General features: G+C 39.0%; 1 protein-coding gene across 1 annotated transcript; it reads left to right on the top strand.

Moving 5' to 3' along the window:
- The first annotated feature begins 752 nt into the window (after positions 1-752).
- Positions 753-10,080, top strand: LOC148363055 (uncharacterized). Its single transcript, XM_088340649.1, has 2 exons — positions 753-845; positions 4,866-10,080. Exon 2 carries the CDS (start codon positions 4,871-4,873, stop codon positions 6,110-6,112), a length of 1,242 nt encoding a protein of 413 aa, XP_088196775.1. The 5' UTR covers positions 753-845; positions 4,866-4,870; the 3' UTR covers positions 6,113-10,080.
- The last annotated feature ends 2,334 nt before the right edge of the window (positions 10,081-12,414 follow it).

The raw sequence follows: 12,414 nt of genomic DNA, 5'->3' as shown, positions 1-12,414 counted from the left end.
AATTTAGTAATTTTATTCATATTTAGTTTCTTTTGTCTTTTATTAGCATATTTGGTATTGGAGTAATCCAAAAGAAATTGAAAGTAATCAAGTTAAAGTAACCCTACCCAACCCTGGTTATTAAAACAATATAGCTACTCCTCAACAGCCACAGAAGTCATGTTTTGCCATTTCATCGCAGAGCACAACATACCTCCAACAGTTGCCAATCACTTCTCAAGGCTTATGAAAAACATGTTTCGCAGTCACAAGAATGCAAAGGTTTGTATTTTCTGTCTCTGTTAAATAGTCTGTTTGAAATTTAAAATACAAGCATAAATGGTTGATATTGTGGTTTGGTTTACAAAATAGAAATGCCAACTAATATTTTCCTCCAAAAATATCTTTATCTAGAAATTTAAAGTGTTATTGATGGATATTTTAGTTACACTGATAACAATTGTTCCTGATTTTTTATTTTATTTTACTTTTTATTTTATTATTAAGAATATGTACGGAATGATATAACAAAACACATGTACAACAGAACATGTAAAACTACATTAAAAAACACGATTGAAAAAAAAATGGCGTAAGATTATTTTGTATTTTGTAAAGGAAAACAGGACAGTTTGTAAGGGCATGCAGCCGTGGAGGTTGACAGGTATGCACATACATGCCAAAAATAAACAATCCCTGAAAATTGTATTTGCCTCTGCAAGCAAAAATCCGCACTGTGTCTTTAACACACGAAAAAGTAAAACAAAGGAGAAGCGACGCAGATCCGTTTTCTGCTTCCCGTGTTTACTTTCACTTCTCGCAATGCGAAGTTTGTGCATTTGTGTGGCTCCGTCGATCATTAGCAGGTAGGAATGCATGCCGTTGTGCTGTGCGTTGCTTTCTTTTTATGGTTTGTTTTTATACCGCGGAAAAGTGCAAACCGATCGGATGTTTTAATCAGAAGCTTTCAAATGCAACAGTCACCTTTCCTGAACTGCGCACTTTTGTATATTTCGTGTTTTTGCAGTTATAATCTATATCAAACACCAATGATACCTACCTTATCTAATCACATGGTTTACCCGAAAACAAACATATATTTCCCATCTTTGAGCACTAATTGGAGCTCACTTTGCATTAAGCTGCAATTCAGAAAGAAACTGATGAATTCTATCAACTTAAAAAGGAAAGGCTTAATGCCACTTTTAGTAAAAGTTTAGTGTCAAATAAAACAAAGATGAATGTAAACTTTTTTTAATAAACAAAACATTGATACGACTCAGCCTTTAGCATCAACAAAATGACGATGCTAGCAACCCTAGCTAGCTAGAATTTAAAAAAAAGCTAACTTTCATATTTTAATGTTCTTAATTAACATTTTGGTTGTGAAATAATAAAAAAAAAATCTGAAGTAGCATTGAGCATACCAATAGACCTGAAACTATAACTATTTGCACTTGGCTTCAGAATCCATTCAACTTCCAGATCCTTTTGCTTGGTTTTCTCAGGCATGAGCAAACGATTGACAAATAATTGATTATATTTTCTAGAGCAGTGTTTTCCAACCTGTTTGCCGGGGCACACGAGTGTGCTGTGAGACCTTGTCAAGTGTGCAGCTGAAATTTGCCCAATTTTATCTTTCTAAAAAACCAAGCCATTATTCAGTATTTTTGCTATCTACAGATGAGGAAGTGTAATAGTCATCCATACCATTAGGTGGCAGTAGATTTTTATATACTTTTTATATACTAATTACCTGCTTATGAGGTAGCACAGTACATTTAATAACTTAATTTGTTCAACAATATCTTGAGGGATATGACCAAGGTAGATAGATATAGATAGATAGTTTAACAAAGCGGTTTAAGATTGCACTGTAAAAAATAAAAACATAAATAAAGCACATCATTCTTTTTATTTTAAGTATTATTTTCTTCTTTTTGTATACTAATTATCTGCTTATGAAGTAGTACAGTGAAATATTTGACATAACTTCATTTACAAGCATTTTCGACGGACGGTGTGCCTCGGAACCTTTTTATAAATAAAAGTGTACCTTGGTTCGAAAAGGGTTGGAAAACACTTCTAAAATACGATACTCTAAAATACTGAGCTCCAGAATCTGGAAGCGAACATGTTAGAACTAAAGTTTGTCTTATATCTACCACATTTTAGAGGTTTTGCGTTTAAATCTGAGCCTGTAGCATTAACAATACTAAACTAGCATTGGTACAGTCGCTATAATCAGTAGCATGGTTTGATTAAAAAGTGCTGTTTTAACACGAAATGTCAAGCTTTTGCTCATGTAATCTGTAATACAATTTAAGATTCAAAAATTGTCGTACGACAATTTTTAGATTAGAGATCTCCTTTTGCTAGTTCTAGCTCATGCATGAGCAAACGATTGTTTATATTTTCTAAAATAGGATACCCCAAAATCATCAGTGCCAGAATGTTAAAGCTAACTTGTAAGAACTAATGCTTGGCCTATATTTTTCCTATTTAAGGGATTCGAGTTCAAATATGTGCAAGTACTAAGCTAGCGTAGCTACCTTTGCTTCCATTGTTTGGATGACTTGAGCTAATTTATTGTGTGTTAAATAAATCACAAATTTAAACTATATTTGACATACCTGGAAATTATAAATGTTAAAAGCTATTTCCACCAGACTTCTGAATCCACTTAATATAATAACGTCCTGTTGGTTCTTGTTCTGTTTACTAATTTGGTTCATTTATTAGCAAACATGTGATCAGTAACCATAAATTCTATTTTCTAGAACTCAAAATACCAGCAAAGCTTCCAAAATATGAAAAAGATCTGTATCAAAATTTTGGGTAGCAGCGATAATAATAATACTAAACTATCCCATCATGGCCAAAGTTGCTTAGACGAGTATGACATCATCATCATAGATTGTTGCTATTGGTCAAAAATATAAAAGTTTTATACACTAATCCTTCACTGTTCCGCGGTTTATTTTTTTCGCGGTTTCATAACTTTGCGAAATTTTAGCATGCATTCTGAGCGGCTAAACAGTCGCCCCACCCCTTCTCTGACTGCGTCTGCCAGTGCATCAATAACGTTGCGGTCTTGAGTGTACTCATACGTAAAACAGCTTAATGAACCAACATTACGTACGGGCAAATCTTTTTCAAATTTAAATTTCTCTAAAAGCCATCATGTCAACAGAACTCTCTGGACCCATAAAAGCACTATAAGACAGAGGAAAAGGCTTTCTATCGCCAACAAACTTGGACTTCTCGATATGCTAAAGACAGGTAAAATCATTTTCCCATCACTTCCTTGTGATGTGAGAAAGTATCATCTGGAGTAAAGTGGATAGTGTCACGACCGGAACAAAGGGTAGACCCAATCGCGTAACGTTTCCCACAAGTTCATTGAGATGAAGATTAAAGGCAGCGCCGCGATCCGGTGCTCGCTGGACACGGGAAGCAAGCCGCTCACAGAATCGGGTCGTGATCTTAATGCAGAAGTGGATCTTCCGGGGTGGGAGAAGAAGGAAGACGGAAAAAACAGGTCGATAGCCAGGACAGGAGAGCAAAACGTGGTCGGGATCAAACACGGGTCGTAAGCCGGGACGAGAGAGCAAAACGTGGTCGCGGTCAAAAAACAGGGCGTAGCCGGAGACAAACGGGGAAATCAGGAACGGACGGGGGGAAAACGGGTGCAAAAAGCGGGACCGATGGGAATCAGAGTCAAAAGGCTGGCTTTGTAGAAACAGCGGCTCGCTGACGGACTAACAACCGGTGAGTGAAAGGACGGAGTTTAAGTAGGACGGGGAACCAATCAGGGAGCCAGTAGCGGCTGGCGCCAAACGAGCGGGCACAGCTGAAATTAATCAGTCATCATGACAGATGGTTTCGAAACATTCAGAAATAATGCTTGCTTACTTTTTCAAACAAAACTGTCAAAAATATAATGATAATATATCATTACACTCATAACACGAGTGCATAATTCAGGCTTCCTTAGAAAGCTGCTTTATTTGCACAATGACCCAACATATCATATTTGATACAACCAATCAATCTTGCCATATTGTTGCAAGACTATTTTTAAAGTTAATTGTAAAAACGTTTATGAAGTGCAGTATTTTCATCTGTTTTGTGAATGTGCTTTTCACGCCACATTTTTATTGTCCACATGATGGTGACAAAAAAAAACCATCTGAAGTAAAGTGATTCATCCTTAATCCATACAGTAGTTCGTTAAAGCATAAATATTTTTAAAAATTATAGTTTACAGTACTTGACAGTATTTGTAAAATACACTCTTAGTACATTACTTGTATTTGATTAAATGAATGTTTGAGCCTATAAATTGGGTTTTGTGATGTTTGGACTGGGCACCCGTATGATGCGGCAGGGGTAAACCAGTAAAAGCTCTCGGGCCCTGCTGCTGTTGAACAGAAGAGTGTGTTTTGTCACCCTGACCCGAATGACATGGCCGCTTCCTTGTGTCCCGTTTCATCTGGAGGGACAAAAGCATGACCAACTTAGCTGCCGAGGTGCATAACTTGTTTGGTTGTTTGGGCATTTGGGTTGGCCATGGTCCAAACATTTTTGGCTGTGTTTTTTGCTATTTCTTTCCCTTTCTTACTTTCTTTGTTATTGTCACCTCTTTTCAGGGATATGACCAAGATAGATAGATAGATAAATTGTGTTTGTTCTTTGGCTTAATGTATATTAGAGTACTTAATAGATAAACAAATAAAAGGTTCTATTACGCGGGTTTTAACTATTGCTGGTCCTTTTTGGAACGAAACCCCTGCAATAAACGAGGGATTACCGTTATTTTCCCATTTGGATTGTTGCCTGCATGTAAACATTCAGATGAGTGTATCTTCTTTTGATCTATCTAGAGAAGATGAATGAGAAGATTCTGGTTCTTTCCACTGATGTTCCTCCACCTTTGAAGGCGGGCGAGACTTTCCACGTCTTCATCAGTTACAGCAGCACTGATTACCTGTGGACACACTCCCTCATCGAGCATCTGGAAGCATGTCGCTTGCTCGTCTGCTACCACGAGCGCGATTTCACTCCAGGTCGCACCGTTCTGGAAAACATGTCGGAGTGCATCCAGGAGAGCCAGAAAGTCCTGTTGGTCCTCAGCTCTGAGTTTGTGAGGAGCCGCTGGTGTCTCCTGGAGGCCAACATGTCTCTGTTCAGAGACTGCCTAGAGAGGAAGCCCCTCGTCCCTGTGCTTCTGGAGCCCTCGGTCTTCGTCCCGTTGCACCTCTGCCACCTCACCTACCTGGAGGCCGGTGACCCGGAGTTTATGGGCAAGCTCCTGAAGGTGCTCTTCACCCCAAACTGGAAGCTCCAAGGCTCCACGGTGGTTCCCTACCAGCCGCCTTCCATTTACAACGGAAAGGCCCTGCTGCCTTTAACTGCTGTGAACGTAGAAAGTCTTTACAACTGGGACGCAGGGCTGTTCAGTCAAATGGAAGTACCGGACCAACTGCGCCTTATTATTGAGGACCCGGAAAAATATAGAGCGGCTATTTCCATTATCAATAATGTGTCTGTTGAAAAAGTGTGGCTAAAACCAGTCTGGGTTAGGATTGTGCTCTACGTTACTGGTGTATTAATCTTTTTAGGATTCCTTGTTTTATTTATCTATTTAACAGCGGTCATTATGGGCAATCTTATACCTGACACCCCCTTCTACAATCCAGTTGGGGAGTGGGTCACCACCATCACATGTTTCTTTTCAGTTCCAATAGGGTTCCTCGTTCATCTTTCTCTTTGGAAGAACGACGATGAAAAACAAATTGTGAGGGAGATGCAAAAAGCAGCAGGTCACGCTAACGCCATCCTCACCCAGGAGAAGCTTCTAATGGGCTTCCAGTCCAATTCCAAATTATATTTGGTGTACGTTACACTCAAGGCTTGCAGGGGTGAGTTTTCGGCAACTTTCAAGGATCCGGCCAGGGCCGAAGAGCTCTTTAAAGTAGCTCTCATCTGGTTCTCATCAGGGTACGCCTGCTGCCTTGCCAAAAGGCACTTCCCCTTTCCGCAGCCGTGCGCCCCCCCGGGTCACTTGGAGGGAGGGGTGTGCTTTTGCCAGTACGTTTCCCAGCAACTGAGCAGAGGGGAGTGGAAGTGAGTCAGCTTTTTGCTTAAAATAGTGTTTTTCAACCAATGCACCGTGAGACCTAGTCTAGTGTTCCACAGGGAATTGCCCAATTTTATCGTTGCAAAAAAACGGTCCATTAAGCCCTTCCTTTTCTTTCTTCCAGTAATCAGTCGAATAACTGTTACACTTCTCGAGTCGGAAAAAATTGTCAATCAATTGGTTCAGGTTCAGGCCTGTCTTCTCTATCGCTGACTTTTTTTTTTTTTTTTTTTTTTCAAATTAGCTGACCGTCATTGCTGAACACACAAGAAGGGGACTGATTCGAGAGAAAGGCCCGACCTGAATTCGAACATAAGGATTCACACTTTAGGTCTGCTCGACTTTGCACTTGGCCTCATGCGAAAGGGGCACTAAATCAATCACGTGCAACCTCCACGCCAAGACAGAAAGAATAAGAAACAAAGAACAATGACGGGTTGAAAAATAAAAAATCTGAATGAAATACGAGAATTCGGGTTCTCTTTGGGCTCGTTCCCTCAAACGAAGTTAATTTGCCGGGCTCAAGCTGGGTCGGTTTTAAGACCCATGGGCCTGGATCAGGTTGGGCTGGATTTTGTAGGTCCGATTTGACTTCTAATGTCATTGTTATTCATTATTATTTCCCAACAGTTTATATTATAAAATATGATAACTTGATACAGCTCAGTTCATTGATGTTCTTCATGAGCCTGTCCGTTTGGTTCATTCGATAAAAACCATTAAATAAGCGCTTCTATGGACATGACCGCACAATGATGTAAGCATCGGGCAAGATAACAATGAATGTTCTCATTAACAGTGCCACCATTTACTTCTTCTGTTATATTCCGCAGCCTTAATTCGATTTTAATTGAGATTTTTTTTTTATTGCTCATCTAACACTGTGACCGCTGATCTGTCGGATAAACTGGAGTGCTAACCCATGATTGAATGTTCTGGTCGGTTTCTTGCACTTTTTGATAAGATGGGTCCTCATTTCCGGACTCTCTTATTGAAATGTCGTAAAGGACGACAAATATTGATACAGTGAAGACCAGAATGGCATTGAAGTGAAGTTTTGATGAGATAATCACATTACTGCTCGGCTTCAACCCTGATGTCTTGCTTAAATATTGCGTAAGCAGTTTGCAGTATATATATTGGTTGAGTACAAGGAAAGCAAACAACGACTGTGTGCTTAGCGTTATATTCAGGGTTCGTACGCGTGCTTGAAATCCTTGAAAATGCCTACGTTTCAATTTTGTGTATTCAAGGATTAAAACGTGCTGGAATGCCTGAAATTTTTGCCATGTTTCTCAACAAGTCTCCTTAAAAATGACGCTGACTTTGGTGTCCGGTGGCTTCACTTGGCCATTGCATTACTTCTTTCCTCATGATTAACGGAAGCCCGCATTACTTTGGACGGCATTGTACTATAAAGCGTCATCACCCCTATGGATTGCGCCTAAGAGGAAAGGTGCATGCTACACCTAAACAGGGCACTATAAAATGTGTCTAATGCCCCTTTTCTACGACACGTTTCTCTCCTGCCCTTTTTAAGTTTTCTATTATAAAAAAGTAACCGTTTTTTGGTCCCTGGGACCCTAGCCTTACAGTGGCTTGAGAAACTATTTGGCCCCCTTGAACTTTTTGACCTTTTGCCACATTTCAGACTTCAAACATCAAGATATACAACTGTAATTTCTTCTGAAGCATCAACAATAAGTGGGACACAATCATGAAGTGGAACACACTTTATTGGATATTTTAAACTTTTTTTAACAAAAAAAAAAACCAAAAAGTGGGTGTGCAAAATTATTCAGCCCATTCATATTCAGTGCAGCAAACTGTCCAGAAGTTCACTGAGGATCTCTGAATGATTCAATGTTGATCTAAATGACCAACGATGATAAATGGAATCCACCTGTGTGTAATCAAGTCTCTGTATAAATGCACCTGCACTGTGATAGTCTGAGAGGTCTGTTTAAAGCGCAGAGAGCATCACGAAGAACGAGGAACACACCAGGCAGGTCCGAGATACTGTTGTGGAGAAGTTTAAAGCTAGATTTGGATACAAAAAGATTTCCCAAGCTTTAAACATCCCAAGGAGCACTCTGAAAGCAATAATATTGAAATGGAAGGAGTACCAGACCACTGCAAATCTACCAAGATCAGGCCGTACCCCTAAACTTTCAGTTCGTAGAAGGAGAAAACTGATCAGAGATGCAGCCAAATGGCCCATGATCAGCGTGGATGAACTGCAGAGGGCTACAGCAGAGGTGGGAAAATCTGTCCTATTTTAACCTTACTCTTAATAGTTTCAACCTTTTAATAACCTAATTAGTTAGTATTAACATGTCACGTCTTTATTTTGAAAGCGCACATGAAACTGGCTCTTTTTTGCTAACCTGTGACAAAAAAGCTTGAAAAAGGAAAAAGAGACCAGGTAAAAAAAACACATCTGAATTTATATTTAAAAATGTTGTACACGTTGTATTTTATTATAATTAAATAACTGTGTTTTTTAAAATGTTCCAGCAAATCTATCTTGTGTTTCAAGCTTCATTGTCAAAGTTAAAAAGATGTAGCTTCATACGATTGTGGCCTGACTGAAAATAACTCGCATTGAGGTGAGCGATACCTCAACGTTGGTCTGCAAGACTGTTGCAGATATTTGTCAAAATAGTTTGGGGTTTAAAACTCAACATTTTGTGAATCCATCTCGTTAATTCATCACAACGAAAAAAAAAATCATAAGTAAAACAAATTGTGTAAAGATGAATTACATATTCACACTTTTGGCTATCGTATCTCATCTACTTTAAAGTCACCATGAAGTAAAAGAAAAAAAATTCAAAAATACTTTCCTCATGGCGAAACTATTTTGTAGAATCTGTTGTAAATGTACAAAGAAAAGCAATAAGGAAACAGGTTTACTTAAACCAGAGTTGAATTGCTTGTTTTATTGTGACACTTTGTTAAGGCACAACTATTTTTGTACAATCTTGCGTATATGTACTAAGAAAACAAATAAGGTGTTGGATTTGTCTAAAGCTAGTTTTCCAATAATGCATAGGTTTACTTAAACCAGAGTTGAATTGCCTGTTTTATTGATACTCTTTAATATGGTCCTACTTCTTTTAATACAATCTGGTGTTTATGTACTAAGAAAACAAATAGGGCGATTTTCAGGGTTTTTTTCCCCAATAAAGCATCGGTTTGCTTAAGTCAGAGCGAAATTACTTGTTTAATTGTGACACTTAACTGTTTTGTAGAATCTGGAGTTTATGTACTAAGACAATCAATGAGGTATTGGACTTTTTAAAAAAACAATTCCCAATAAAACATAGGTTTACTTAAACCCGTGTTGAATTACCTGTTCATTAATACTCTGATGAGGCCCAACTACTTTTAGTACAATCTGGTGTATTTGTACTCTAAAAAGCACTGTTAGATCTTTGAAAGCCCCAGTGTGTAATATTTGACCACTAGATGGCAATGTTGTTCGACACAAATTAAAACCAGTGCCATTTCAAGCAACCAAACGGCAGACAAACATGGCGGTGATCTAAGTAGGGATACCACTATGTAAAAGAAATACACATTTTTTGACCCATGATTTTTTAATAAAAGTTAACATTGGTATGATACTTCATGTACTTTAGCCTAGTATTCAAAACAATGTTTTACTGAATTATGTTTACTAAATATTACACACTGACCTTTCAGGGTGTTTTGTTTCCAATGAAGCATTTTTATTGTGACTCTTTGTTGAGGCACAATTTCTGTGGTATAATCTGGCGTATATGTAATAAGAAGTTTTTTTTTTTCCAATGAAACATATTTAAAGAAACCAGAGTTGAACAACCGTTTCGTCATGATTACTCATTACACTCACCTGTGCCCGCTTGTTTGGCGCCAGCTGCTGGTTACCTGATTGGTTCCCTGTCCTATTTAAGCTCAGTCCTTTCACTCGCATGTTGTCAGTCCATCAGCAAACCTCTGTTTTCACAAAGCAAGCATTTTAGACTCTGACTCCCGTCGGCCCCGGTTTGTCACCCAGTTTCCACTCGTCTGTTCCTGATTTCTCTGTTTGTCTTCTGCTACGACCCATGTTTCGACCCCGACCACATTTTGATCTCACGTCCCGGCTAACGAACCGTTTTTTGACTCTGAACACGTTCTGATCTCCCGTCCCGGCTAACGACCTGTTTTTCGTCTACGCCACGATGTTCTGCTCCGGAAGATCTTCCGCATTCAGAGCACGCTCCGATCCCGTGAGCGGCTTGCTTCCCCCGTCCAGCATGCACCGGATAGCTGCTGCTGGCTTTCCTCTATATTAACTTGTGAGTAACGTTACGCATCTGGGTCCTTCTGTTCTGGTCCTGACACGTTTACAACACTTATTGTCTTTATGTTTTTTTCTTTTCTCACTGCCTACGAATCAAAACCAATCAAATGCCTACTGCCCACTAGTATACTTTTTATGATATATTGGAACATATTTTGAGATGGTACATTTGAGTTTTCAGCCACAATCAAAAATATGAAAACAAAAAACAATATTTCAGTTGATTTGTATTGAATCCAGAATGTGACATTTTTGTATTGTAATTGCATGTATATATATATATATATATATATATATATACAGTGCATCCGGAAAGTATTCACAGCGCTTCACTTTTTCCACATTTTGTTATGTTACAGCCTCATTCCAAATTGTATTAATTTAATCTCTTATCTCAAAATTCTACACAAAATACTCCATTATGACAATGTGAAAACGTTTTTTTTTTTTAACTTTTTTTTTAATTTATTAAAAATAGAAAAGTAAGAAATCACATTTACATAAGTATTCACAGCCTTTGCTATGAAGCTCAAAATTGAGCTCAGGTGCATCTTTTTTTCCACTGATCATCCTTGAGATCTTTCTACAGCTTAATTGGAGTCCACCTGCAGTAAATTCAGTTGATTGGACATGATTTGGAAAGGCACACACCTGTCTATATAAGGTCCCACAGTTGAGTGTGCATGTCAGAGCACAAACACAAAGCATGAAGTCAAAAGAACTGTCTGTAGACCTGCGAGACAGGATGGTCTTGAGGCACAAATCTGGGGAAGGATACAGAAAAATTTCTGCTGCTTTGAAGGTCCCAATGAGCACAGTGGCCTCCATTATTCGTAAATGGAAGACATTTGGAACCACCAGGACTCTTCCTAGAGCTGGCCGGCCTTCTAAACTGAGCGATCGGGAAAGAAGGGCCTTAGTCAGGGAGGTGACCAAGAACCCGATGGTCACTCTGTCAGAGCTCCAGCGTTCCTCTGTGGAGAGAGCAGAGCCTTCCAGAAGGACAACCATCTCTGCAGCAATCCACCAATCAGGCCTGTATGGTAGAGTGGTCAGACGAAAGCCACTCCTTAGTAAAAGGAACATGGAAGCCCGTCTGGAATTTGCCAAAAAGCACCTGAATGACTCTCAGACCATGAGAAACAAAATTCTCTGGTCTGATGAGACAAAGATTGAACTCTTTGGTGTGAATGTCAGGCGTCATGTTTGGAGGAAACCAGGCACCGCTCATCACCAGGCCAATACCATCCCTACAGTGGAGCATGGTGGTGGCGACATCATGCTGTGGGGATGTTTTTCAGCAGCAGGAACTGGCAGACTAGTCAGGATAGAAGGAAAAATGAATGCAGCAATATATAGAGATATCCTGGATGAAAACCTGCTCCAGAGCGCTCTTGACCTCAGGCTGGGGCGTAGGTTCATTTTTCAGCAGGACAACGACCCAAAGCACACAGCCAAGATCTCAAAAGATTGGCTTCAGGACCACTCCGTGAATGTCCTGGAGTGGCCCAGCCAGAGTCCAGACTTGAATCCGATCGAACATCTCTGGAGAGATCTGAAAATGGCTGTGCACAAACGTCTCCCATCAGACCTGATTGAGCTTGAGACTAATTGAATGAAGAATGGGCAGGTGTGCTAAACTTGTGGGATCATATTCAAAAAGACTTGAGGCTGTATTTGCTGCCAAAGGTGGATCAACAAAGTATTAAGCGAGGGCTGTGAAAATGTATGTAAATGTGATTTCTTAGTTTTTTTAATAAATAAAAAAAAAGTAAAAAAAAAAACTTTTTCACATTGTCATAATGGAGTATTTTGTACAGAATGTTGAGATAAAAAATTAAATTAATACAATTTGGAATGAGGCTGTAACATAACAAAATGTGGAAAAAGTGAAGCGCTGTGAATACTTTCCGGATGCACTGTATATATATATATATATATATATATATATATATATATATAT

Source organism: Urocampus carinirostris, chromosome 7 (assembly GCF_059441175.1).
Source record: "Urocampus carinirostris isolate Australia breed hairy pipefish chromosome 7, RoL_Ucar_1.0, whole genome shotgun sequence".
NCBI lineage: Eukaryota > Metazoa > Chordata > Actinopteri > Syngnathiformes > Syngnathidae > Urocampus > Urocampus carinirostris.
Note: the sequence above shows the minus strand (reverse complement) of the source record. Positions and strands in the feature narration are given on the sequence as shown.

Coding starts and splice junctions, on each gene's coding strand:
- LOC148363055 (XM_088340649.1), top strand. CDS start 4,871: ATGAATGAGAAGATTCTGGTTCTTTCCACTGATGTTCCTCCACCTTTG.